At 45.4% G+C, this 27,298-nt stretch overlaps 3 protein-coding genes and 1 long non-coding RNA gene across 6 annotated transcripts in view; 3 read left to right on the top strand and 1 right to left on the bottom strand.

The window, feature by feature from the left end:
* The window catches only part of igf1ra (insulin-like growth factor 1a receptor), a 72,176-nt gene extending 65,527 nt beyond the window's left edge, over positions 1 to 6,649 (top strand). For 2 of the 3 annotated variants that reach the window (XM_023815361.2, XM_023815363.2), the window contains exons 16-21: positions 322 to 551; positions 663 to 770; positions 1,402 to 1,573; positions 2,146 to 2,275; positions 2,852 to 2,986; positions 6,142 to 6,649. In XM_023815361.2, coding sequence (XP_023671129.2) covers positions 322 to 551; positions 663 to 770; positions 1,402 to 1,573; positions 2,146 to 2,275; positions 2,852 to 2,986; positions 6,142 to 6,634 — 1,268 coding nt within the window. In that variant the 3' untranslated portion in view covers positions 6,635 to 6,649. The remainder of the gene's footprint in view (positions 1 to 321; positions 552 to 662; positions 771 to 1,401; positions 1,574 to 2,145; positions 2,276 to 2,851; positions 2,987 to 6,141) is intronic. The other variant, XM_023815362.2, reaches the window with a different exon arrangement.
* A 1,529-nt stretch (positions 6,650 to 8,178) lies between these two features.
* Positions 8,179 to 11,912, top strand: LOC111845715 (uncharacterized). The gene is made up of 2 exons (XR_002838702.2): positions 8,179 to 9,179; positions 9,281 to 11,912. It is a non-coding gene; the product is annotated as an uncharacterized lncRNA (long non-coding RNA).
* Positions 11,913 to 13,941: 2,029 nt separating this feature from the next.
* On the bottom strand, positions 13,942 to 20,080 carry LOC111845732 (retinol dehydrogenase 13). The gene is made up of 7 exons (XM_023815358.2): positions 19,941 to 20,080; positions 18,677 to 18,817; positions 18,331 to 18,522; positions 16,933 to 17,094; positions 15,061 to 15,177; positions 14,780 to 14,984; positions 13,942 to 14,698 (listed from the first exon to the last, which is right to left on the bottom strand). Exons 1-7 carry the CDS (start codon positions 20,020 to 20,022, stop codon positions 14,605 to 14,607), a joined length of 993 nt encoding a protein of 330 aa, XP_023671126.1. The 5' UTR covers positions 20,023 to 20,080; the 3' UTR covers positions 13,942 to 14,604.
* Positions 20,081 to 21,119: 1,039 nt separating this feature from the next.
* LOC140578204 (transmembrane emp24 domain-containing protein 3-like) lies at positions 21,120 to 22,693 on the top strand. Its single transcript, XM_072698407.1, has 3 exons — positions 21,120 to 21,263; positions 21,563 to 21,808; positions 21,897 to 22,693. Exons 1-3 carry the CDS (start codon positions 21,120 to 21,122, stop codon positions 22,128 to 22,130), a joined length of 624 nt encoding a protein of 207 aa, XP_072554508.1. The 3' UTR covers positions 22,131 to 22,693.
* Positions 22,694 to 27,298: the final 4,605 nt, after the last annotated feature.

Here is a 27,298-nt window from a genome sequence, read left to right on the forward strand (position 1 = left end):
GGTCTCTGTCCACCTGCATGTCTGCCTCTGTCCTTTCGTTTGTCTCTGTCCATCTGCCTGTCTGCCTCTGTCCTTTATTTTGTCTCTGTCCATCTCCCTGTCTGCCTCTATTCTTTATTTTATCTCTGACCGTCTTTCTTTTGCCTCTATCCATTCATTTGTCTCTGTCCACCTGCCTGTCTGCCTCTATCCATTCATTTGTCTCTGTCCATCTGCCTGTCTGCCTCTGTCCTTTCGTTTGTCTCTGTCCATCTGCCTGTCCGTCTCTGTCCATCCGCATATCTGCCAAAGTGTGCACATGTGACTTTTCCTTGTCCCCAGTGTACGTGCCTGATGAGTGGGAGGTGCCACGTGAGAAGATCTCCATGTGCCGGGAGCTGGGCCAAGGCTCCTTTGGAATGGTGTACGAGGGCGTGGCCAAGGGCGTGGTCAAGGATGAGCCGGAGACACGGGTTGCCATCAAGACTGTGAATGAGTCTGCCAGCATGCGTGAGCGCATCGAGTTCCTCAACGAGGCATCTGTCATGAAGGAGTTCAACTGCCACCATGTGGTGAGAGCTTTCGTACACACCCTCCTTCTTGGGTCAGAGCCACTGTGTACCTGACATGGGTTATTTGTTGTCTTAACTTTGACCTCACATTCCCTTGTGTGATTGGTCTAGGTGCGTCTTCTGGGCGTGGTGTCGCAGGGGCAGCCGACCTTAGTGATAATGGAGCTGATGACTCGTGGGGACCTGAAGAGCTACCTGCGGTCTCTTCGTTCCAAAGAGGTGTCTGTCCCCCGCCTCCCCTGTCCGTCAGCTCTGTATCCAAGACAACAGACATTAATTTACCACCTACCAAAACCCCACTAATCTCGCCTTATTTTAGTCTTTAGCAATGCTAAGGGCTGAAGTACATAAGCTAATTTTCATGGCAAGGTACATGCTAAAGCTAATGTGTGTGGTAAGATGCATCCTAGCACGTAGTCGACGCCCACCGGTTGACTGCGACTGACGGGTTGATAGCCAGAACGTTACCATGGCGACTCAGGAGCGCCCCAAATTTTTTTCCCGGTAAAAGTAGCTCTCTCTGTAAAAATGGTTGGAGACCTCTGAGCTGAGGTATGAGCTAACTTGCAGGACAAGATGTATTCTTACGGTTAATTTGCAATCTAATGTGTGTCGAAAGCTACATGCTAAGGGCTTAACGTGTGCACTGACATAGCAAGGAACATTCTACGGTACAAATTAACATGTGGTAAGATATATGCTGTGTTAGCGTGTACCTGCTGATGCATGTGGTATAACACAGGTTGACAGCTTAGGTACTTGGTTAGTCACACTGATGGATCTTTTATTCATCCTTGAAACCCAGCTTTCTCATACGAATGTTTAGCGAGAGCTGGTAAACATTTTGCAGTGTCCTCCACAGAACGCATCCAGCCAGCCACTGCCCCCCCTAAAGAAGATGATGCAGATGGCAGGGGAGATCGCGGACGGCATGGCCTACCTCAATGCCAACAAGTTTGTGCACAGAGACTTGGCTGCCAGGAACTGCATGGTGGCTGAAGACTTCACAGTGAAGATCGGAGGTGAGCAAGTCCGCATGTTTCACTGCGTCACGCTTTACGTTTGGTCCGCTGGGCTGCGTACAGCGAGGGGAGGGCGAGGTGGCCACCCTACTCTGGAAACTGTAAAGAGAAGCCAATCAGAATGTCCTGTCTAAACAAGGTGTGGGCATGAAGGGTATGTCTGACCATTAAATCATTCAGAGGTCGTTATTAGTGGTCAACCAGGGCTGCTTTTGCAGAGCTCTGTTTTTTTTTTGTTTTTTTTTTTTAAAGGTAGTTTGAGGGAAATTTTCAACTGAGCAGAGAGCACATGCTGTTCTCTGTAATGGATGCTTGGTGATTTTGAACATGCAGATTTCCGAAACAGGTCCAGAAAACAATTCGGTCATTCTCCCCAATGGGTCGTGCCTGAGCAAAGGAGTGTTGTAACCTCTGGAAAATCTGCTGAACCATGTAGGGTGCAGACTGGGTAAACTGGAGACGTACAGGGAGACTAGCAGGGGAAGGCAGGGGGGTACAGATCGGTGGGGTCCTTGGGCAGATTCGGCCCTGTGGATCGTCGTGGCTCAGATGTGTCCCCTTTTTCCTCACAGACTTCGGCATGACGAGGGACATATACGAGACCGATTACTACCGCAAGGGGGGCAAGGGGCTGCTGCCCGTGCGCTGGATGTCCCCCGAGTCCCTCAAGGACGGCGTTTTCACCACCAACTCCGACGTCTGGTACGCCCGCTTTCACTGCCCGTCTCTCCGGCAGGACCTGCATTTAGCCCCGACACAGCCCACCATTTGCCCCCCCGTCCCCCGTCCCCTGTCACCTGCTAACCTCAGCACTTCCCTGCCCCCTCGTAAGGCTTATAGTGTTCCATAGTGCTGCAGAGTGGGAGGGGGGCGCCCCCTTTTGTCGGTGAAAGTCTTCCAGATGTTTCCAAATGACTGTGCTACCATTAGCCCCCAGGCTCACCGCTGCATCCCTGAAACCCAAATCTCATTCTCTCTCTGCTTCACAGTGAGCACTAAGCAAACCAATCACATTCACCCTTCCCCTCCCCCACAGCACCAATCGTCCACTTAAAAAGCAGCAGTTAGTAGGTTCAGTCATCTGTATAGATGTGTAAGTGAATATAAAGGTTTTATGAAGAGCTTTTAAACATACTGTTGTATAAATAGTCACACTGATGCTGTCACTACCTGTACCTTTTGCATGTGTCATTTTTTCAGGTGTTTATGGTGTGACTGGTTGCGGGCGGCAGATGCCTGTGTCCTGAGCTCACCGGTGTCCTCTTGCTCCCCCTGCAGGTCATTTGGGGTGGTGCTGTGGGAGATCGCCACCCTAGCGGAGCAGCCCTACCAGGGCATGTCCAACGAGCAGGTTCTGCGATTCGTCATGGATGGGGGCCTGCTGGACAAACCAGACAACTGTCCCGACATGCTGTGAGTCCAATTAGCTGCATCAAATTACTGAGGGCTTGTTTGTGTCAAGTTTTAAATAAGGTTACTGATGCCATGGGTTGTTGGGGGGGGGGGGTGGTTGGGGATTCCTGTCACTTCTGTAGGCAGGCGGCCTGGATCAGACACCCTGACCTTGGGGTCATTGGCTGCCCGCGGGGGCCTTTAATACCCTCTGGTGGGGACCAGCACCCTGCAGATGTAATTTGAACATCAGAAAGTAGAAATGAAAGTAGTTTTTTGGCCAGTCTGATCTCACTAAGAAGGTATTACCCACCCGCTACCCTGCGGCTGCCCTCAGCTTTAAAAGAACAGGGTTATGTATGTGTTATGGAGACGCACACTGTGGTTGCCATGGCAGCCCCTAGATTTGGGATGGTGGGGATGAAGAAGAGAGCGGTCCTCACATTTTTTTGGACACCGTGTGTGTAATGGACTGCACTGCCCACATGTTCCATACATTAAAGGGGGTATATTATACATATTGTACAAAAGTTGCTTGCTGGAAGTTAACTTTTTACCCAAGAGGAATTAATATAGAAATGGATCATACAGAATATTCTCTGTCATATCCTGCAATTTAAAGATACAAATATGCAAATGTGTGTGAGAATGCAGTGTTGGTGGTGAGTGTGCGTTAGGATGCAGTGTTGGTGGTGAGTGTGCGTCACGATGCAGTGTTGGTGGTGAGTGTGCGTCACGATGCAGTGTTGGTGGTGAGTGTGCGTCAGAATGCAGTGTTGGTGGTGAGTGTGCGTCAGAATGCCGTGTTGGTGGTGAGTGCGTTAGAATGCCGTGTTGGTGGTGAGTGTGCGTTAGAATGCAGTGTTGGTGGTGAGTGTGCGTTAGAATGCAGTGTTGGTGGTGAGTGTGCGTTAGAATGCAGTGTTGGTGGTGATTGTGCGTTAGAATGCAGTGTTGGTGGTGAGTGTGCGTCAGAATGCAGTGTTGGTGGTGAGTGCGTCAGAATGCCGTGTTGGTGGTGAGTGTGCGTTAGAATGCCGTGTTGGTGGTGAGTGTGCGTCAGAATGCCGTGTTGGTGGTGAGTGTGTAAGAGAATGCAGTGTTGGCGGTGAGTGTGCGTTAGAATGCAGTGTTGGTGGTGAGTGTGCGTTAGAATGCCGTGTTGGTGGTGAGTGTGCGTTAGAATGCCGTGTTGGCTGTGAGTGTGCGTTAGAATGCAGTGTTGGTGGTGAGTGTGCGTTAGAATGCCGTGTTGGCTGTGAGTGTGCGTTAGAATGCAGTGTTGGTGGTGAGTGTGCGTTTGAATGCCGTGTTGGCTGTGAGTGTGCGTTAGAATGCAGTGTTGGTGGTGAGTGTGCGTTAGAATGCAGTGTTGGCTGTGAGTGTGCGTTTGAATGCAGTGTTGGTGGTGAGTGTGCGTCAGAATGCAGTGTTGCCGGTGAGTGTGCGTCAGAATGCAGTGTTGCCGGTGAGTGTGCGTCAGAATGCAGTGTTGCCGGTGAGTGTGCGTCAGAATGCAGTGTTGGTGGTGAGTGTGCGTTAGAATGCCGTGTTGGTGGTGAGTGTGCGTCAGAATGCCGTGTTGGTGGTGAGTGTGTAAGAGAATGCAGTGTTGGCGGTGAGTGTGCGTTAGAATGCAGTGTTGGTGGTGAGTGTGCGTTAGAATGCCGTGTTGGTGGTGAGTGTGCGTTAGAATGCCGTGTTGGCTGTGAGTGTGCGTTAGAATGCAGTGTTGGTGGTGAGTGTGCGTTAGAATGCCGTGTTGGCTGTGAGTGTGCGTTAGAATGCAGTGTTGGTGGTGAGTGTGCGTTTGAATGCCGTGTTGGCTGTGAGTGTGCGTTAGAATGCAGTGTTGGTGGTGAGTGTGCGTTAGAATGCAGTGTTGGCTGTGAGTGTGCGTTTGAATGCAGTGTTGGTGGTGAGTGTGCGTCAGAATGCAGTGTTGCCGGTGAGTGTGCGTCAGAATGCAGTGTTGCCGGTGAGTGTGCGTCAGAATGCAGTGTTGCCGGTGAGTGTGCGTCAGAATGCAGTGTTGCCGGTGAGTGTGCGTCAGAATGCAGTGTTGGCTGTGAGTGTGCGTCAGAATGCAGTGTTGATCAGTAAGGTACATGCCGCCCTCGTCAGCATCAAGCTGACCCCCCCAGCCCCAGACTTCTCCTAACTGCTAACATTGATCAGACATCTTCCAGCTAACATTGTCGCTTTTGAAACAGCTGTGACCCCATGCTCAGTGCCAGGCAGCCTTATTATGAAACTGTCTCGAACCCCAGTCAAATTAGCAGGAATGTGTTGGACAGGGGCCGGGGTGTCAGACGGGGACCACTGCGGCGCGTGTCCGGGTGACACATTGCGAGGTTCTGCAGACAGGTCACCCTGGAGCACTGGGGCCTGGTCCAGCTGCTGTAGCCATTTCCACAGGGAGACTGGGAGGAAACTTAACATGTTTGCCGTGCAGCTTGCTGGCTCTTCTATAATGGTGAACATTGCAGGGGGTGGAATGCTCTGGAATGTCCCAAAATTCTGTGGGAGGAAGGGGGTCACAGACAGCTAAGGGTATCTCTTCACCTGACCCTGCTGACTGCAGTGGGGGGGGGGGGGGGCGGCACAGATGCATGCCCATGTTAAGCAGGCCACCTCTTGCCTGTGTGCTTCTGTTACATAAAGTTTTTCAGACATTTTCCTCCTTCGAGATTTGGCCAGTGACAGTCAGACTGCTTGATCGGTAAAAGATGTACTGTACTGGCAGTTCCGGACAGCTGTGGTTGCCCATGACCGCCTCTGCATGTAGATAACATGGTGCTCCCGTTTCCCGCTCTGCCCCGTTCCCATTGGGTCTGGACAGTGACACATCTGTCACACTTCACCTAGGGCATTCTGCTTGTCTGCCTTGCGTTGACCTTTCCATGTTTTCCTAGATTAAACTCATGTACTGAGCATGGATTTGACTGCTGCTCACTTTACAGTGCGCTGCGCCACCTGCGGGTGGGAGGCTGGCACGAACACGTGGGAGAGGTCTCGTTTTAGCTGACCTCTTTAACAGAAAATAGCTCAGGCGAGCCCAACAGGCCCACTGCAGTTGAAGTGTTTAAGATGCATTCTGTGATCGCACTTTGGCAGCAGCGCGGCCGTCTGCCTGGGGAGACGTTGGTGAGACCCCCGCCTGTCTGTGTCCCCAGGTTCGAATTGATGCGCATGTGCTGGCAGTACAACCCCAAGATGCGGCCCTCCTTCCTGGAGATCATCAGCAGCATCAAGGACGAGCTGGAGCCTCCTTTTCGGGAAGTGAGCTTCTTCTACAGCGAGGAGAACAAACCCCCTGACTCAGAGGGGCTGGACCTGGAGCTGGAGGTCATGGAGAATGTACTGCTGGACCCCACATCCTCAGGCCGGCCCACCACCACCAGCTCGCCGCCACCTCCGCAGGCCTGCACCGCCGTCCAGGGCCCACAGCCTCAGCCCGCCTCCCTGGCCTCAGTTCCGTCTCCAGGCCCCGGGAACGGACCGGCGCCCGCCTCACCACCCATGGACAAGAAGGCGGGGCCGGCGGCAGCCAACGGGCCGGTGGTGCTTCTGCGGCCAGAGTTTGACGAGACGCCACCGTACGCCCACATGAATGGCGGCCGCAAGAACGAGCGGGCGCTACCCCTGCCACAATCCTCTGCCTGCTGATCCCCCCCCCCCCCCCCCCCCCAAACCCCATGCCCCTTAGAGCCTTAAAGCTCTCATCTGTGCTCCCGGAGGCTCGGGGCAGCTGGCGAAGCGGCTGTGGGCCTCCGCCATACCTCAGCGGGCCAAAACATCATATGAGAAACCACCCCCCCCCCCAGAGATGCGTGCCACTGGGAACTGTCTACCGGCGAAATTCAACGAAGCAGCACTTTTCAGTCTTGTGTGAGCGACGGGGCCTGAATGCAGGCGAGCTACTGTGTTTTCTCCCTCTGCTGGCTCTCCCAGCGCCAGGCCCAGCCGCCCCTCCCCTGCCGACCCCCCCGGGAGCATGCCCATCCTTCCAGGACCTCCCTGTGGTGTACCCTGCTCCAGCCTCTCACCTCTGCCAAACTTTTTGCCAAAATGAAATACCTGTTAGTTTTTTTTGTTCCTCTTTTTGTCTTTATTTTTTCACATCACAGTGACAATCAGCACAAAGGATGGCCACCTCCGCCTACCCCCACGGTGAGAGGCGACTCGCAATGGAGCTAAAACACACACACAACGATTCCGCACCAAAAACAATGTTAAAAAGCGAATAACGAATCGCAAAGAAAGAAAGCGGAGGTGAGCGATTCACCATGGGATCGGGCTTCAAAAACGCGGACTGAGAGTTTTATGCGACACGCTGCACCGCGCCTCCGGCCGAATGTGTGGGCGGAGCATTGTGTCGGGAGCAGGTGCTCTCACCGGCTGCTGGTCTCTAAAATCCAGAGCAGTGTTCCCCAACTCCGGTCCTTCGGGGACCCAAAGACGGTCCACATTTTTGATACCTCCCAGCTCCCTGCCAGACAGTTCACAGACAGCCCCGGGTGCCGGGAGGAAGCAAAAACATGGACCGTCTGCGGTCCTCAAGGACCGGATTGGGAAACACTGATCCAGACGCTTCTGGAAGGTCTCACAGTTCTATGTCAGACCGTGGAACACACACACACACACACATCACTTATTCGTGTCACTTTTATAAGTTTTTTATGGTTCAGATTTTCATCTGTGTCTGTACAGAAAGAAGCTGCTGTTTTATTATTATTATTATTATTATTATTATTATTACTATTTCTTTTGTAGATGCAAAGAAACACACACACACACATATATATGTATGTATATGGAATTCTTCAGGTTTAATCAATTCCCACAACATTCTGCTTCACGGCGCTTTAAACCCAGTTTTAATTTGAAATAGCGATTTTTGTTGCGTTTTTAGGTTTTCTGTTACGGCACATCCGTGATGCCCTCTCTCTGTTTAACGAGTACCTGTCCTTTGCGTTTCGTTGGAGTGGCACCCATGATGGTGACGGTGATCATTCCGCTGTGGCCATTTCCTCGGACGCCCCATCTCGGCAGGCCCGCCCATACTGCCGCCCCCCCCCCCCCCCTTCCCACCCACCTCGGTGGGACTCAATCTCAGGTCAAAGTAAAGGTTTGACTTTTCCTGAACATTCGCATTATTGCCCTTTACTTTCTTTTTCTTAATTATTTATTTAAGCCACGCCCCCCCCCCCCCCCCCCCCCCACCAGCCGTTGTGCAGCACATACGTCGCCCCCGTCTGCCGATTTAGCCAGTGCCCTTCACCTTCATCTAGACTGCTATGTTACTGCTTTTCTAAAGGGGGAGACTTTCAGGTACTGTCACCAAAATTAAAAAAGCTTAAGAGATGCTGCTGTTTTTGGTCTTTATATATAAACACAAGTTTTGACAAGTACCTCAGTGGGGTGGGGGGGGGGGGGTCACGCTGTTTATCTCTGCACAGTAGTCAGATCGATATTCTTTCAAAGCCCTTCGAGTTCAGAACGTGAATAAGTGGGTTAAGCTGTAGAGGGAAAAAAAAGCGAAAAGCTTTTGAATTTCAGTTGATTAGTAAAAACTGGACTGAGACGTCCGAGTTTTCTGAAGGATTCTTCTTCGTTGGTGGAATTTTTTATTTTTTTTTTCCTTTTCATGTCCAGGATGTTGCAGGATTATTTATTTTTGTTTTCCTTTTGTGATATCAGTTTAAATCACTGTACAAATGCCCCATCATTAAATTGAAATATTTTTTATATTTTTTTCTTTGGTTTCCTGACTTTTATGTTTGTTTTTTTTTTTTGTTCCTTTTTTACATGTAACTACCTCACTCTTTTGTAAAATGTGTAGAAAACGGTCACCTGTAATCCATCCCCTGCTCTCCTCACCCACTAGTCTTTTATGGACAATGTTACTGTTCTCTCTGTGTTTGGTGGACCTCCTGAAGAACGCGGCCTCGTTTGCAGGCCCGTGGAGTGAAGGGGGGGGTATCATTAGAGGCCAGCTTCGCCACCCGGACCCCTCCAGGGCCAGCATGTGAACGAATGGCTTGCTTCAGCCCGTCCTATCACTGTGCAGTCCTGAGAAGATCCCCATCCAGACGGTGTTCCGGGGAGCGCTCAGTAGATCTCTGCAGCAGCAGCTAGACGAGCCCCCCCTCCACTCTGCCACAGCCACCTGTCCTCCGATAAATCCGCTGGCAGTGATGGTTTTGTCAAAGTCTGTATTTATTTATTATATATATTTTTTTTAATGAAGGTGATGATTATTGTATTGTAGATGGGCTTCATTACATAATTTATGTATTTAAAAAAATTCAGTTCACAGGAACGACAGAAAGAGCCGGCGACGATCTGTGATTGGGCAGCTGCTTTGGATGCCGTTATGATGTCATGCGTCACCTTGTCGCCACGACGACGGGAACAGCCGGAAGCTGCTGCGGCTTTAGTTCCGGCACGCCAAAGCATTTGCCCCCCCATGCTTAATCAGTAACAGCCCCCCCCCCCCATAGTGAAAGTCCTGCGTGTGACAGTTATTGAATTACTTTTAAACGCTTTTTAAAAATCCCATGAATTACATGTGGGGCATTAAATCATTCTGCAACCAATCATGAACATTTGCGGAGTTTTATCTCTCCTTTTTATACTGCCAGTAGAATCTGGAGACTTGGCAGAAGGGATCTTACAGAAACCGTGACTAGACAGTCCCGCTAATGTGACTGTCCTGCATGTCCTAATTCCCAGCAGCCCCTAGTCTTGGGGACGAGGACAGCTGGCGGACCGACTGTGAATGACATGCCTTCCTCAGCTACCTGCTTTGCCCCCATGAGATGCAGTGAAGAAACTGACTTCAGAAGCTGTCATTCCTGACCTCCGTCCAGCCATCCTCCTTCATACACGTGCGTCTTCCTGTCCAGATACGCTCCAGGCGGTGGTGATCCTGTCGACCTTCTGTCTTTCATGCCATTCCAGTCCATTGATGGGGAGAAGCCTGCATCTGCCACCTTCATCTCCATGGAGGGACAGGTGGTGGGCGGGGCCTGTCACTGGCTCCTCCTTCTGCTCCACCTGCTGCTGTTGGCCGGGCCCATTTTTGCTGCCAAGTGGCTTCCTGGGCGATTCTGTACTGGAAGATACCATTATTTTATAGTGACAAAGGATCTATGTCAAAATTTATCAAAATGAAGATTAAACCAGGGATGCTGAAGATACAGAAGTCATATTTCTATTTTTTAGAAGTCTGAGACAGGGATAACAAGTAATAATGGGAAGGTATACTTTACATTTTTCCTTTGGATTGAAATTGGGGGATAGTGAGTTGAGACTCGAGCATTCCTGGATTAAAATTGGTTTTATTTGGCACTAGTTGAGGGAAACAGGATCTCCTGAAAGCCTTTCGGCAGGGCTGATCAGGTAAATGCATGTCACAGGGTTACCTCCAGCTCCACGCTTTCTACCAGTTGGTTATTGGTTACTACACTGTGCGGCTGTGATTGAAGCAGTCAGTGCGCGTGTTCTGCAGATGTAGGTCATGATAGTAGCCAGCGGTCAGATGGGGATCGATCATGTCTTGTTATAGAATCTGTAGGTCGTTTCTTCACCGCCATTTCTTTGAAAGTGGCGAGGAGTCAGCTCAGTATTGTTAAGGCTTCCTTGGAGTTCTGCGTGTGTCGTTCTTGGGATTAAATAAGATGTAGAAGCAGGTCAATGACATTGTAAGACTAGTTCTGCGGTTAATGAATTTACCATCTCCCATGTTGCAGTTGGCCATCCTGGTTTCCTAGAGGGAATTTGATTTGCAGGTTTAGCTGTAATATATCTTTTTTTCTTGTTCTGCATTAGTGATTTAGTTGGATGGCTGGTAGCAACCCACAGCCTGATTTCTGTATCTGATGGTTCCTGGTTTAAACTCAAACTGTCACATGGTATCGCCACGGTCTTTGGGTTTGTATCTGCAATCCCAGTAATGGAGGTTGGCGTTTTTTTTTGTTTGTTTGTTTTTTGTGCAAACTGAAATGTCAGGTCTGTCCGTATCTCCTAGACACCTGCTAGTTTCAGAACCCAGTCAATCAGCATTAATGAAATGCCACAGAACGTGGCGGCTGCAATGTAGCCAGCAGCTCTGGGGGTGAAATGGGCCAATTGGCTTGGTCCCTTTGAGGGGGAAGGGGGTGTTTTGTACAGACATCTAAGAAATAAATGTCTCTTTCAGGGTTTAGTGATGACTGACTGTCAGTTGTTTCCATTTCACCACCATGGCCCAGCTGCATTTTCAGAGCAGCTCAGAATTTACGGGCCAGAAAAACTCACAAAAATGCAAATATTTTTCACACTGTGTCCATAGTAAGAGATGGGGACAGACCAGGCTTCAGGGTGTATCTCCTGGTCTTCTGGGAGATAGCTAACTGTACAGACAAGACCTGGAATTCGGTCAATTTGCCTGAGGTCAGATGATGGAGCGCGGCGCAGAGGGACAGCGCCCACCTACCGGATGTGTCCCAGACGCCTCCTGCTGGCCTCCTCACCCCCCCCCAGCATCTCTGACCACCTGTAGCTGGGTGCTGACGGTGTCCAGCAGGCATCAGTTTCCTCAGTTTAACCACTGGAAAGACACGCAGAACTGACATTGTACAGTTTCCTTTTTCACACTTTTTTAAAAATCTTGTTTGATCAGATCAGAAAGCTGGCCAATATCTAGAATTTGCTGTATGTAAATTATTCATTCAGATTCCTGTGTTTATATTAAATGATTCAGTAGAGTGAGAAGGTTTCGAGTTTTTGTATATTCTGTTCTAAGAATTTATTCCTGCTATCAATATTATCTGAATTCTTTACATTACGGGGAAACTGAACAGTCTTTGGCTGAAAAAGAAGAGAATTTTAGTTTCTCAATCTTGCTTTTTTCTAGTAAAATACTACAAGTTCTAAGTTAAATAAAAAAGTATGCAACTCTTTTAGTCTGGAATTGTCTTTATTGGGGTTGGTTGTAATGTTTATTTTAGGTATGTTGTCCATTTTTGGTGCAAACTGAAATGAAATGTATCTCCTAGACACCTGCTATTTTCAGAACCCAGTTAATCAGCATTAATGAAATGCTGCAGAATGTGGGGGCTGCAATGTAGCCAGCAGCTCTGGGGGTGAAAAATCATCTTCTCTCACCACCAGGGGGTGCCATTTGTAGCCTTAATTCCTCACACCTGTATTACAGTTGCAGAACACTAGGGCAACTAGTCTAGACTTATATGCAAGAAATGTCGTAAATTTCTGTGATGTAATTGCAGGGTTTCTGATGCATTCAGCAGTGTGGGTCATAAGCATGAAATGAATAGCAGTCATTACGATGTCAGGATTTAAAGCTACCATCTTTGGGTATAGTTGAGTTAATGAGAACCAGGACATTGTGGTGCAGCGGTGACCGTTGACCGTGACGTGAATAATGAAAACGGAAAATCCCTGATGTGGATTGGGAATGCTGGCAGGGAAAAACATGGATGTCTGATTTGGGGGCAAAGGAGCCGAGCTGCTAAGCAGGCTGCAGCCCCCACCCGACCCAGTTCCAGCACATGCAGTGATGCAGTGTCTCCACTGGATTAATTATCTTCCATGTCAGCAGTGAGCTGAGTCTCTCATCTTTCAGGCTTTGTAATTTAACCCCCATCCATTTTCGAACACTATATTATGAACTTATCCAAACTGTACTAAAGTGAAATAAGATGAATGTGACTCCCACTGCACCCAAACCTTAGTGTAAGTGACATTATTTTGCTCAGCCTGAGTAGTTTTTGCCAGGCAGCAGCTGAGGGCAGACTGATGGCTGTAATGCAAAGCAGTCGTTCTTGGTTCCAGAAACATCTGGGATTATTGATCGGTCTAATTAATGAAACTATTTCTGAACATATTTGGAGCATATTGCAGACTGAAAAGCTTTCCCTCTTTAAATGATTTGTGTTGCACAATGTTTATATATTTATAACCAGTTTTAGTGACCTTTTTTGCTAGTGGGCAAAGATGTGGTCTTATTGAATTCTGAAAATCTGACTGAGTTGAGACCCATCTGACCTGTACGGTGGGGCGGTCCTCTGTAATAAAGGCCGGTTCAGCTGACAAACTTACCTGAAGTAGGTCAAACTATGTGTAACAGTGATTAATTTTTAAAAATTCCCTTTGAGGATGAGCCATATGACACACAGCAGTAGGGGGCGCTGTGAGGCTCAGTGGGTTAGGACACTGCCTGTGATTGGAAGGCCGCCTGTTCAGATCCCAGGGTCGCCAGAGGGATTTGGATAAAAGTCTACTAAATAAATAAAAGGTGAAAATGTGATCATTGACTGGATTAGAACCTGAAGGATCCACTTCAGGTCAGATTAGAACCAAATAGTCTTATTTTGTCATTACTAGTGAATAATTTTACTTGACGATTTGACTGGAAAATACTTTTACTCAAACACATGCAAACTGTTACAGTGTATCTGCTCTAGCTCCTTTGTGGTAAGTAGCCACATTGCACTGTGACCTTCACCTCTGGTAAGATGATGGGTGAATATTTAAACTATTCAGCTATTCAGACTAGTGCCTGCTCACTAGTCTGTTAATTTGTGAAGATCCACTGGAGATCAAATTAGATGGTAAAACTACAACAAACAGCTCATTTATACAGAATGTTACAGGTACACCAATGTGACCAAGTGTCAGATAACTTCATTAGCCTCATTTAAAAAACAGCATAAATAATAACGTAAAAAAATCTAATTAGCATAAATGAGCCATTTAATCATCATTTTTACTGTATTACAACAAAAATGTTTCTGATCAGTACAAACACACCCCAGATCAATAGCTATGACAAGCACTGACATATCATGGTGAGTTACCTAAGCAAAGAGTTCAGCTGGAACATGTTCAGCTGTGGGCCACACTTCCCTGAACACCACCCCCACCTCCAATACTGTCAGCTCCTGACGCACAAAATATGATCTGCGGGCTCTGATGGTCAGATATTTTTATTAAGAGACAGAGACAAAAATATTTTCTCTATATAAAATTGCTCAATTGCAATGGTCTCATGGAAAATATGCTGTAACATGTTAAATGCACAATGGAAAACTACCCTTATTAAACTGTACTTACACTGAGCATCCTCTAGTCACAAAGCCTAAACACCATCTAAGACATTGTTTGGTTTGATATGCAGTGTTTTATAAATCCTTATGATCATAACTATACACTGTAAATAAGATTGAAAGCATTACTTAATTTCTTAAGATTACCTTAAGCATGCTGAGGGTTCAACATACATAGACCCTGGACAAATACCAAAACCAAGTATACTGTCCTCCTAGGGTATTGTTGGAAACTACACTATTAATTTAATTTGTATTTTGTTAATTTATATGTTAGTTTTAGACTATAACTAAGATTGAGCCTAAAATATCCTGAGACAAACTGTTTATAAAAACAGCACACAATCCAATCTGTACTGCCGTATAATACAAAGAACGTGAGTTCCGTCCGCGGTGGATGAACAGCTGAAACCAAAGGTGAGTTGATGTCCTTCAACAAGCCAGAGTAGTAAAGGAGGTCACAGCAAACCATAAACTGCACAAGAGCACATGGGACTAGAGCCAAAGCAGCAGAGAAGGACTCCCTCAGAGGCCCAGCATGGAAGTGCTGAGGTCCCATAGCCTCCGGGCAGCTTGGTCGTCCTTGGCCTGCGGAGCAGGTTCCTTGGGGGCGCAGTCGCTGGAGACAGAGCAGGGGACATCACCAAGTGAGGGATACGGGACGAGCCGTCTGTCAAACGGCTCGCGAACCAAAGCTCACCTGTAGTAGAGACCGCTGACGTCAGCGATACTCTCCTCCACAGCACAGTAGATGGTGGTCTGAGCTCCCTGCCAAGGGGTCTTCATCAGCAGGTATATGGGAACGATCAAGATCCGCTTCCACAGGGCACTGGGAGTCAACTGGTGTCTCGCCAGCTCGGTGCGGACCACACCAGGGTGTAGACTGTACACCGTTACCCCTGTACCTGTACGACACATGGGAACACTGTACGGGGAGCCTCACATTGACTGGGCCGAAAAGGACGTTTCCGGTTCACAAACCTTTAAGACGAGCCGCCAGCTCCCTGCTAAACAGGACGTTAGCCAGCTTGCTCTGGCGGTAACTCTTTAGGGGACCATAGTCATTGTCCAGGTTTATGTCGTCAAAATGGATCTGACCTGGTAAAGAAAGTCATTATCTTCCTCCACTGGTTGGAACTTAGTACATGTAACTGGATGGCTGCCTGTTCAAATCCTGCAGTCTGCTGAATAGACGCATGACCACCGGGCCTTTACCCCCCTGAAAATTGTTCTGGGGGGGGGGAGGGGGGGCACTGGATAAATGGCTGACCCTGTGCTCAGACCCCGAAAACTAAATCAAGGACTCACAGTCATGCTGAGGTCAGGCGGCGTTTCAAATCTCATGTATGTTTGTTCATCATGCTTTAAAACTGTAAATATATTGAATATATACTGGTGGGAATTGGCAGAGACCTCCCAAATCGATGATATATTGATATTTGTTTGCCAATTCAAAATATATCATAAGTTTTCAATTGATTTTGCTGAGGAGCAGCTCAGGTCTACATTTAAGTTTGAAGACAAGGCCTGTAATGGTACACATGTGCCTGAAAGGTACATTCTCATTTTCAGTTCAATGAAATGAAAGAACTCATTTCTTGACATGGACGAAACCTAAATTCACAAGTAAATGTTCAACACAGAAAACATTATGCTAACATTATGCTTTCTGTTCAACACAGAAAACTGTATGCTAACATTATGCTAACTGGCTAAGTCAGCCAGAATTAGCAGTTTGAGATCATTATGGCTTCCCAGTGAATTACACCAATGCTGGAGAGAGGAGCTGATAAGACCAAGGCTGTCAGCCTTGTTATGCCAACCTGAGATAAGTTGCTGGTAACTCATCAAACATGCTAACTCATATGAGACATCATCTGAGAATGTATACAACTGAGACGAGGCAAAAAACAGCCTCTGCAAGTTATTCTCCTCCTGTAATGTAAGGCACTTTTCTCAGGAAATTCAGACCGAGCAAATAAACAAACAAATAAAAAAGGTTATTGGGATGTTTATCCCTATAGACAGACAACCATACTCAGTAGCAGAGAACATGGGATTTAGTTCAATATGACTTATGATGCAGTCATTTTTATTTTACATAAAATGAGCATCAGTGAGATTTTGCATATCAAGACGTTTTGGACAGATATATGCTTCCAGCTTTGGGTGAATCTCAATACCAAGAACGCAAAGACTGTACTTGTGGTCTTGGCAAGACTGGTCTTGTGAATTTGCTTTCCAAGAACGATCGCACGATCACGAGGACAGAGAACGCACCGATTGTGGATTGAGAGAGATGAGTACTTGTGTACTTGCTGTTCCACTATTCTATACACCCAGCTGATTACCCCGCCTGTAATTTATATCGTAGTACTTAATGACACATAATCGAAATGTCCAGTATGAATGACTATTCCTCATGATTACTTGTGCTTTTTTCACAAATAAAGTTTACTTAGTTTACTTTAGTAAAATATTATTCATCTTTAGCCCTGAGGTGTGTTGGCGCCTGCCCAGGGTTGGTTCCTGTCTGCGCCCATTGTTCCTGGGATAGGCTCTTCTGGATGAATGGGCAAAAAAATCCCACAGATACCCTCTTAAATCTTGTGGAAAGTCTTCCCAGAAGAGTGGCAGCTGTTATAGCTGCAAAGGGGGACCAACTCCATATTGATGCCTATGGATTTAGAATGGGACGTCATAGAAGTTCCTGTAGGTGTAGTGGCCAGGTGTCCCAATACTTTTGTCCATATAGTGTATATGTCACTTTGGTAGAAAGGCATCTAATTTTAAAAAAATGTATGGGTAAATAATGAAATGTACGTATGGTCAACAAAGGTCAGGAAGACGTACCTTTTTCGTGAGCTAAGCTGGAGACATTAACGATGCGGCTTGGAGCCGACTTCTTCAGCAAGTCCAGAAGGCAGTTGGTTAACAGGAAATGGCCTAGATGATTGACACCAAACTGCATCTCAAAGCCGTCCTCAGTTTTCCATTTTGGACACATCATAATACCTATACAAAGACATAGTGACTTGATGCATTAATACAAATAGTTTGTAAACGAATAACAATAATACACCAACTGTTTAGCTATGGATGACAACAGTGGACCCTGTTGGTCAAGTGGGGGTTGGTCGGTCATCAACCCATAGCGCTTATTCATGCGCCCCATTCCCCCCACCAATCCAACCACAGTCACAACATTGGGGCCTCCTATCGGGCTTTGACAGTTGACGTCACACTCACTATAGCCGCAGAATCGCCATTGTGGGTGTATACAACTCAAGTGGCAGCATTTGCATGCGGCATTATCCTTGGTAAGACGGGACACTTGTGCTGTGTGAAAGGCCGTCATACTAAATCACATGGTAGAAATGGCAAAAAGGTGGACCACAACATGAGATTTTTTCGGTTTCCTACTTGGGAAAGAGGATATGGACAGCAGGTAGAGGAGGTAACGAAGAGGCATAAAGGCAAGTAAGATGTTTTTTGTTCGAGAAATATTACTGAATATGCATTTTTTTTGTCTTCTAAAGTTGGTATTTTCACATTGGATCACTTACGCTAGTAAGCTAGCCTCACTACGGAGGGTAGCAGAAATGGGTTTATCTGTTCGTGTTAAACTAGCGTTACAGAGTGAATGCTTTTTAAAAACTAAAGTAAACAGCAAAACTGTAATTACACGTTTATCAGTGCATATATGTGTATATTGGCGTGCATGGATTATAAGCCACAATGCTGGATAAGGCTGTCACTGTGCTGTGCTGTGCCCTGACAAACCACGTTTGGGGCGGGGGGATGGTGGCGCAGGAGGTAGTGCTATCGTTTGGCAATGGGAGGGTTGCAGGTTCGAGTCCTGGTTCCTCCTGACCCCATCGAAGTGTCTATGAGCAAGACACTGAACCCCAAATTGCTCCTGGTGAGCCGGTTGTGGTGTTCTTGACTCTTTTCCTTTCTTAAACACCTAAATTACTAGTGTGTTTTGGTAACGAAAATTGCTTATTACTGATTACATAAAACATTACATTTTTGTGGAGAAAAAAAAAAACTGAATATGAAATATTAAGTTTGTTAACCAAATGTGTTTACATCCACGATACACTCAAAATGGCGAAAGGGGGCGTGTCACAGTGCAGACATGTGACTGACCAAGACCGATTGCCAGCCACCACTTGGACCAACAGGGCAACCTGACTCCAGATCATGCCCCGCCCCTTTTTCCTGGTCCAGGTGTCGCCCAGTCAGTACCTGCATTATTAATGAGGATGTCCAGCCTCTCCTCGTTCTCCTGGATGTCCTTGGCAAGTTGACGCACCGAATCCAGCGACGCCAAATCAACAAGTTTCACCACGACGTTGCCATTACCGCTCCGCTGCCTGATGTCTGCGGCCGCCTTCTTGGCCCTCGACAGGTCCCTACAGGCGATGAGGACCCTCGCCCCTAAATACACACACACGTGACTGTCCCTCCAGCGTGCCCTGACATGACTCAGCAGACTGTCATGTGATGACTCAGCAGACTGTCATGTGATGACTCAGCAGACTGTCATGTGATGACTCAGCAGACTGTCATGTATGTGAGAACCCAGGCTCACCTCTTTGGGCCAGGTCTACTGCAGTCTCCTTCCCGATCCCAGTATTGGCTCCAGTGATCAGCACGGTCTTTCCCTCCAGTCTGACTCGACTGTGACACACGCCCCCAGCAAGCCAGATTCGCAGTGTCACCAAACCAACCCCTGCAAGGAAATCCAAAGCATTCACCTGGGGCGCTGACAAACCAAACATTACATCTTTCACAGACACATTACTACAGGTATCCATGAACTTGTCCCGCAAGTGAGGAAGTAAGTCATTTGGGACTTAACTCAGTTATTACTGGGGAGAAGTCATATATACTGTACAATACAAGACTGGCTTTTGCCATATACTGCACATGTTCAAGTCTGATAGGACGTTACTCGAAAAGACATGTCAACTGAAGATTGTTCTTTACAAAAGGTTTATCAGATTCAGTTTATAACCTCAAAGGGGACACGATGCAATATTTTACATTAATGTTTGACTACAAACAAGCAGCCAACAAGGTTATTAATTCATGAAGAACACTATAGTGAAAACCCGCAGTTTAATGTAGTGCTTCTTAATATATCGGAAAAAATGAAAATTCTTAAAATGTAAAAAAATTATTAGTTTCTTTTATAATGAAAATAACAAGTAAATGGACATAGCTGTTTTGATTTGTAGGAAGATTCCATCACGTTAGGCATATAACTTCAGAGATTAAGTTCTAAGTATAGGACTGAGAGTGAGGTAATAAAAGAGTGAAAACAATGTAGGCCTACGTTTTGATCCTTTTCAAAAATCATCTGAAATTTAGATATAGCATTTATTTCTTTAATATCAGCTAAGAGTGTGAAATAAAACCATAGAACATAAAACTCATTAAACTTCTGGCTAATATTGTGTGTTGTTTCCCACTGTAAAAACAATGTTTTTTAACGCGACATTACAGAAGACAAACAAAATATAGTAATACGCAGTTTTCTACTATACAGAAGTTGTAGCGCCTACAATCGGGATCAAAACTGGCAACATCTACCCAATCTATATAAAAACAAACAAAAATAGGACTTAGGCACGTTTATTTATAATTTCATGATAAAAAAAAACTGCTGAAATATCATTCAGTTTTTATCAATATATTATGGCAGATAAAAAAAAATCTACAGAAAAGGACACTGCATAGTAGATATGACCCATACGGAAGTGAAAACTAAAAACAAACAAACATAAAGTTAACAGGTAAATGCAAAGGGAGGCGACCTCGGCCTGAGCAGAGGCGGCTTTGCGGAGGCTTACCAGCGGCGGCGGTGGCGGCGATGCCCGTGGCGTGACTCTCCACGAAGCCCATCAGCGCCTTCCAGACGTGCTGCATACCCATCGCCCCCCGATAAACCTCCGGCAGCCCCGCTGCGCTTCTCTAGCCGACGATCAAGGCCCGAACAGCGCCCTTCACCGCCCGAATATTACCATGCGCGGAATTAATATTTTATACAGCGAATATAAATAATATATCGCCGTGCAGGCGCTCCCCGCTTAATGGTGTCGTTTTCCCGGAGGATCGTGTGGAATTTGCGGCAGAATCCTACCTGAGCCTGAAGTTCGACCGTAGTTTCTACAAACAAGCCAAAGAAAAGGCGCCTGGCAAGCAGGAATACAGAAGCGATAAGGTCCCTGCAGGAAAACAACACATAAAAATCGCCTGCTTGCAGCCAGTATACTGATTTTTGCATATAATTTTAATGCACTAATAGCACTGTAAGTCGCATGGAATACCCGGACAAATTAACGCAGTGCTTTGAATGACAAATAAAAAATAATAATATAGCTATTAAAAATTTATGGAGTGAATATGTTTCTTCAGCAGATAAAAGACGTGACGGCCGGAGAAACTTAAAATTAAACTGGAGTGTTTCATTGGTCTTTAAATTTACACACTTACATGAAATTTTACAAACTTAGATGAAGAAAATGTCAAATATCGAGAACAAAAATTAAATTACAATAAAATAATTGCGAAATTAAGTTCAGGCCTAAGTTAAAAGCGAATGTTATTAAATCGGTCGCTTTTGAACTTCCATCTTACATGTTTAGGAATAAAAGATGATCATCGGCTCGCGTACATTCGTATACGAATCAATCGTATTTATTGCCTTGAAAAAATATATATACGTTGTTCTAATGGGAAGCGCATAATAAACTTCGTGAAAACAAAATGAGACCGAAAAAGTCTCTGGTGCATCGTAATTTTACCAAATATATCAAGAGCATGTTAGTGTTTTTTACAGATCTGCACGCAGTATAACACCCCGGAAGCGCTAAAGCGACGTGCCACGTCAGAGTATGGGGGTAAGATCGAGGCTCCCGTGCTTCGTTTAGGATTATTAAAAAGGGGGGCTTTTCTTCGATCAGCTTGAAAGGGTCTTGGTATTTTGTGAAATAAAGTGTTTATTACCCTCTTGTTCGTCATTGTGCACTATGCGGCCCCTTGCGCTGTGCAGTCTGATGCTGTCTGTCACTTTGAGTTTTGGTACAGAGCTGACGTTCGAATTGCCGGATAACGAAAAACAGTGTTACTACGAGGAAATCGACGCAGGAGTGAAGTTTGACATTGACTTTCAGGTAAGTACAGTCATTATTCACTACGATGCGATACAAACGTATCGTTTAATTCCGGAACTCATGCTCATCCGCGTGATGGAGGAAATAAAAATCCAGTTTAATGTTAATGTACGTCCCACCACTATCCTGAGCATTTTGTTGTTACGCTTTACATATGAATTTTAAACCAGCATCGTCATGACTGTTCTGGTGGCCTGTATTACAGCTTATTGTCACCTAACTATGCAGTCATCTGACTTCTACTGTAGTAATAAATGTCGTTATAATCCAGAAGTTTCTCGTTCTTTCTGTGCACTAAGGTTATTGCCGGGGGGAATTACGATGTGGACTGTTCAGTGACAGACCCGACGAACAGCATTCTGTATCAGGAAAAGAAGAAGCAGTACGACAGCTTCTCTCACACCACGACAAGGAAAGGCGTGTACAAGGTTTGCTTCAGCAATGAGTTCTCCACCTTCTCCCATAAAACCGTCTACCTGGATTTCCAAGTGGGTCAAGAAGAGCCCCTCCTGCCAGAAATGAACAGAGCTACAGCCCTGACCCAGGTATGGTTCCCAAGTCTATCCCGACAGTGAGCCTGGAAGGACCGTTTTAGATGATTTATAGCTGACCATCTCACTTGTGTAATTGTAGATGGAATCCGCCTGCCTGTCCATCCATGAGATGCTGAAGTTGGTGATCGAGTCCCAAACGTGGTACCGGCTGAGGGAAGCGCAGGACCGGACCCGAGCCGATCATCTCCATGAACGTGTGTCCTATTGGTCGATGGGGGAGGCTGTCATTCTGGGTGTGGTCAGCATTGGCCAGGTCCTCATGCTCAAAAGCTTCTTCAATGAGAGAAAAACAAGAGTAGCAGCTAGTACATAGGTGCAAATATGAAAACGAGCCATTTTATGGTTTTATGGTTTACTCCCCCTCCCCCCATGACTTTTTTTAATGGCCTTTAGAATGTTATTTATTAATCACTAGTACATCTAGTTTGGTTTTTGAAATTGAGCATTTTTGCTCGCTTGAAAAATGGAAAAAGAGAATATAAATGTATCCATTTTGTATATACAGAATTAATTTTTATACTGTATATTTTATTAAATACGATCTGAGAACTCAAGTTTTTATGTTTTATGTTAGACCTTTCATTGAAATTGTTTCACGATTGTTTAGAAATTAAGTTTCCATTGAATGTTTATTTCCGCAGTATTTGGGGGAAAATACCACTGTTACAAAAATTGACATTTCAGCTTCTGCTGTTGTGGTTTCCTGTTTAAAAAGGGGCCTTTAGAGGGCCTTGCAAACCCAACTATAAACTAAACTCGTATTTTCCTGTTTATTTGAAGTTTTCTAGGTTTTCCATGTATGTTCTAGACATTTCATGTATGTTTTTTTGCTTTTTTTGCGATATGTCTCATTAAAATGAATTTTTTTGTCTTCTCCTTTTCAGTCTTTATTTAATAAGTATGTAAATTGGTTGCCTCACCATGGAAAATCTTTTTAATGGTTAAGAACATTTTTGTCACTGCTTGATTGCACATTTTAAAACGCCAGAATAGGAATAGCACAGCATGGGTGTCTATAATGTGTGTAAGGCTCAGTGAAGATGCTTGGCTGAAATCAGTCTAAGGAGATGCATGATCAGCTCCCACTTTGTTAAGTGCACCTACTTGTTATCACTATTGGGCTCCTCCCCACGTGGCACCTTCCCCGCCAGCCAACTGGTACCGCCTTCGGAACCACGCATCGCATAGCTGTTCTATGCCGGCACTGCAGAGACGGTGGCAGCCAAGGCAGCTGCCGATGTCGTCCATAAGATCCACCAGCCCTGACTTTGTGACATTGCGGTTCCAGCATCTCAGAAACGACCACTGTTCTGGGATTTCCATTCATTTCACTGTCCAGGGATGGACAGTGTCCATTGGATGCTGTGATCTAGCCTGGGGCAGTTCTGGTGTGTGAAACACTTTGTTAATGAGAGCATGTAGAGGAGAATGGTCATATTCATTAAGTCAATAGGCCTACAAAATCTCCATCCATCCATACATCTATACCCACTTGTGCTATTCAGGGTCATGGGGGTCCAGACCTTGTCCAGGAAGGGATCTGTCATGATGGGGTACCATCCCATCAGGGTGGAGTGATCTCATATATTTTAGTTATGGTTAGATAAATGAGGGTTGTTTTTTTTTTTTTTGTAGAGTAAAATGTATTATTTACATTTACATCTGTTGCTCTAAAACATTCCTTTGTTTTTTATTTGTTTACAGTTAAACGAAGACGTCTGCTTTGGTTCTGACATGGTGACGAATTCATTTCACTTACGACAAGGGTCGATACTGCATTTTCTTTATTAACCACCAGGGGGAAGTAGCCACATGTATTTGCGACGTCTATTCAATCGTTTTCACAAAACTAACAAATATTTTCACCTTTACTTGTAGCAATACTCCTATAATTTTACATCAGGCATTGTGCTGCATTCACATTTATATTTAACTGGCAGACACATTTGTCCAATGCAATGTAAAAGTGAAACAAATAGTATATTAAACATACAACAGTTCACTACCCATGTTGCAAGGCTGAGTTTCCAGTCAGTGGCCAGGTACCAGTGAAAGTAACATCTGAGCATGAGCATTTCAGACATAGCAAGAGCTAACAATCAAAAGACAAAGTGTAATACTAAGAGTATTCAGGAACATAAGAGACCAGCAGAGGAACATCAAGTGATATCAGCTAGTATAATGCTCATGGAACAGATCTTGGGGCATTTTTTTAAAATTCGAAAGGGAATCTGATCACCAGATGTAGTTTGGCAACTCATTCCACAATCACATAACCACATATGAAAAACATCTACGGTGAAACTTCTGACATGAGAGAAGGATCTCCAGGTCTACTTTGCTGAAAAGAGGGTGAGAAGGGTTGGTGGTCTTGAGGAGCATCTTGATGGAGGTGGGTGCCCATCCATTAACGGCTCTGAAAGCCAGCACCAAGGACCTGAACTCGATACAAGGGCATATAGGAACCAAATGCAGAGGAACAAGTAGGTGTGTGACATGAGAGCATTTCGACTGATTGACCACACAAGCGGCCACATTTTGAATCATCTACAGTGATTTGGCAGCCAAGTCAGTAAACCTGTCAGTAAAGAGTCATGAATTAACAAGGGCTTTGACTAGAAGCTGAACTGCATACTCAGACAAAAATGGCCCAATCTTACTGATGTTATATAGGGTGACCCTACAACACTGGGACATCACTTCTATGTGGTCATTACTCCTAAGTTCCATGTAGACCCCGATGCAAACAATGTTGATGATCTAAGCTGTAGAATGATGTCATGCTGGGTGGTTGAGCTGGCGGGAAAAACAAGAAGCTTGGTTTTCAGATGGAGGTGGTGATCCCTCATCCAAACTGCTGTGTCAGTAAGGCATGCAGAGATCCAAACAGAGATCACGGTGTGTAAGGAGGGAAGGTCAGTCCAGCTGGATGTCAGTGTAGTAGTGGTAGGAGAAGCCATGTGGCTGGATGATCAGCCCTAGAGAGGTAACGTGAAAAGGGAAGGGGAGGGAACCGAAGACCCGCTAAGACCCTCAAGCCACGTTCACTGCCCGGGCTTTATGTAAATGAAGGGAAAGGCTGACCTATCAGATCGCATTGAGATCACCCAGGTGGACCAGCCAGCATTTAGCTTTCCACTAAATACCACCTGCTCCCAGCCTGGATGAGTAGGTGACTGAATTTTGCTTAATTTAACAATTCTGCTGGAACAAAATCTTCAGTACACTGGCAACCTGAGACCAAGGCTAAAAAACCTGGTCATTCTAAATTGCTATTCATAGTCCGAAGGGAATTCATTAGTGAAAAGCCACAGCTTGATGGAGCAGGGAAATTGTATTCCCCATAGCCATCCACTACAGGACATGCCTGTCTGAAAGTCAGACACGGAAATGCTTCAGCAAACAGGGAGGCATTTTTGTGTACAAGTAACAGGCAATGCACTATTCAATGGTCAAACACCATCACTGAATCGCATGTGAGAAGTATGTATGCATGTATGTATGTATGTATGTATGTATGTATGTATGTATGTATGTATCTATCTATCTATCTATCTATCTATCTATCTGTCTGTCTGTCTGTCATCTGACTGGTTGGCTTTTAAGTCTTTCTGTATCTAATCTAGCCATCTAATCTATGAGAATATGCAACTAAAAACAGAAAAAAACATGTTACATATGTCTTATGAATCGTATTTGTATTGAGAATTGTTTTAAAATAAAAACTGAAACCAGGCTTCAGTAATATACATATCAGCGGCAGACAGAAGATCATGTGACTTTTGCCAAATAGTTGCCAAAAAAACATTAAAACGTGCTGAATACCAGCTTGGAGAGTGACACACTTAGCCTCAGGGTGGAGCTAGCGTGTGACTGGGTCACCATGCCCGCTCCGGCCCCTGTGGAGCTGGCCTCAGTTGGCTGCTGAAATAATTCCATTCCACGTAAATATCAGTACATAACACAGCTACATACAAAAGTAATATAAGTTTTCTGTTTCCTCTTGAGCGAGGATATTGTGAATAGACACTTGACTAACAAATTAATGCCAATAGAATATTTTATTAGTAAAATCTATGAGATGTATTATTTTGGAAAGGTAAAATAAGCCTTTACATGACACTGACAGTGGTTCTGTGTGAACACAGTTCACCCCTTGGGCATGATATTATGCTCAGACACCCCAACTTGAAACTCATTTAATCATTTCTAGGCATACCTTTAATCTGAGGGTGGTGTGGTGTGGTGGTTTAGTGGGTGTTGCCTCACACCTCCCGGGCTGCTTAGCTGGAATCCTGCCTCCTATGTGTGTCTGTATGTGTCTGTGTGTGGCTGTGTGTGTCTGTGTGTGGCTGTGTGTGTCTGTGTGTGTCTGTGTGTGGCTGTGTGTGGCGTTCTCATTGTGTCACAGCCCAGCAGTTAGGCTAATTGGTGTCTTTAAATTGCCCATTCAGTGAGGCCTGCACTCCACTGTGGCCTAGTACCCCCCCCCCCCCCGGGTGCAGGATACACGATGGATGGATTACAGTAATGCCTACCTTGCTAGGTCATTATATCTGGAAAATTCCATTAAGATGTTATACTCAGCTGAAAGCAGGAGGAATCCTGCAGTCACTCAGTGTGATATTCAAGTTCAATTGTTTTCACGAATAGTCCTGCCAAGGCACTTTTGGGAAATGTATCTAGACTAGACTTCTGTCCTGTAAGTTTTTTTTTTTTAAGATTTTTTGTTGCTTCCCTGCCTACATCCTGAAATAATCCTGATGACTTCTGTTTCAATTCACACGTTCACAGCATACTCACATGTCTATTTTTTGTAAAACCTTTAACTGCTTAATACCTACTTTGATGACGATGTCATAGATGTTTAGATATTGTGGGTAACGCATGTTCAAACTGCTTAGGCAGGACAGATACAAGAATATTTTTATTGTCGGTAGACTGTGCGCCCTCCTCGTACGTCTGGCGCCTCTAGCCGCCGTCTGTTACACAAAACTTCCACTAGGCGTTTAATTACTAGACATAATTATCCACTTTGTGGAACACGTGTGTGTAAATGTAATAAACAATAATAGAAGAACAGGACTATTTTAGAAACTTCTGAAAGTTTATTTCCTATATTAAACTAGTCTATATATAAATGATATCTAGGAACATTCTATTAACTAACCGAAGGGAAATATATTAAATTACAATGCAAAATAACTTTCGGTCCTAAGACTTTGAAAGAGAGATAACCAAAACTAAACATCTGCATAAAACCATAGCAGAATGAAAATTCACCTCGTTGTTGTTGCAGATATGTCATGTATCTGTCGATTGCAAATCTATTTTTTTCAGAACCGTGAAACACGTGACGTCATTTTATATTGCACTTTGCTGAACGTGAGCTCAAGCTGTCTGTTTATTCTTGCACGAATGAAGGTGAAATTCGTATCTGTGCTACACAAATGTAAATAATAAAGATTTAAGATAATTCCA

Source organism: Paramormyrops kingsleyae, chromosome 13 (assembly GCF_048594095.1).
Source record: "Paramormyrops kingsleyae isolate MSU_618 chromosome 13, PKINGS_0.4, whole genome shotgun sequence".
NCBI classification, from domain to species: Eukaryota; Metazoa; Chordata; class Actinopteri; order Osteoglossiformes; family Mormyridae; genus Paramormyrops; species Paramormyrops kingsleyae.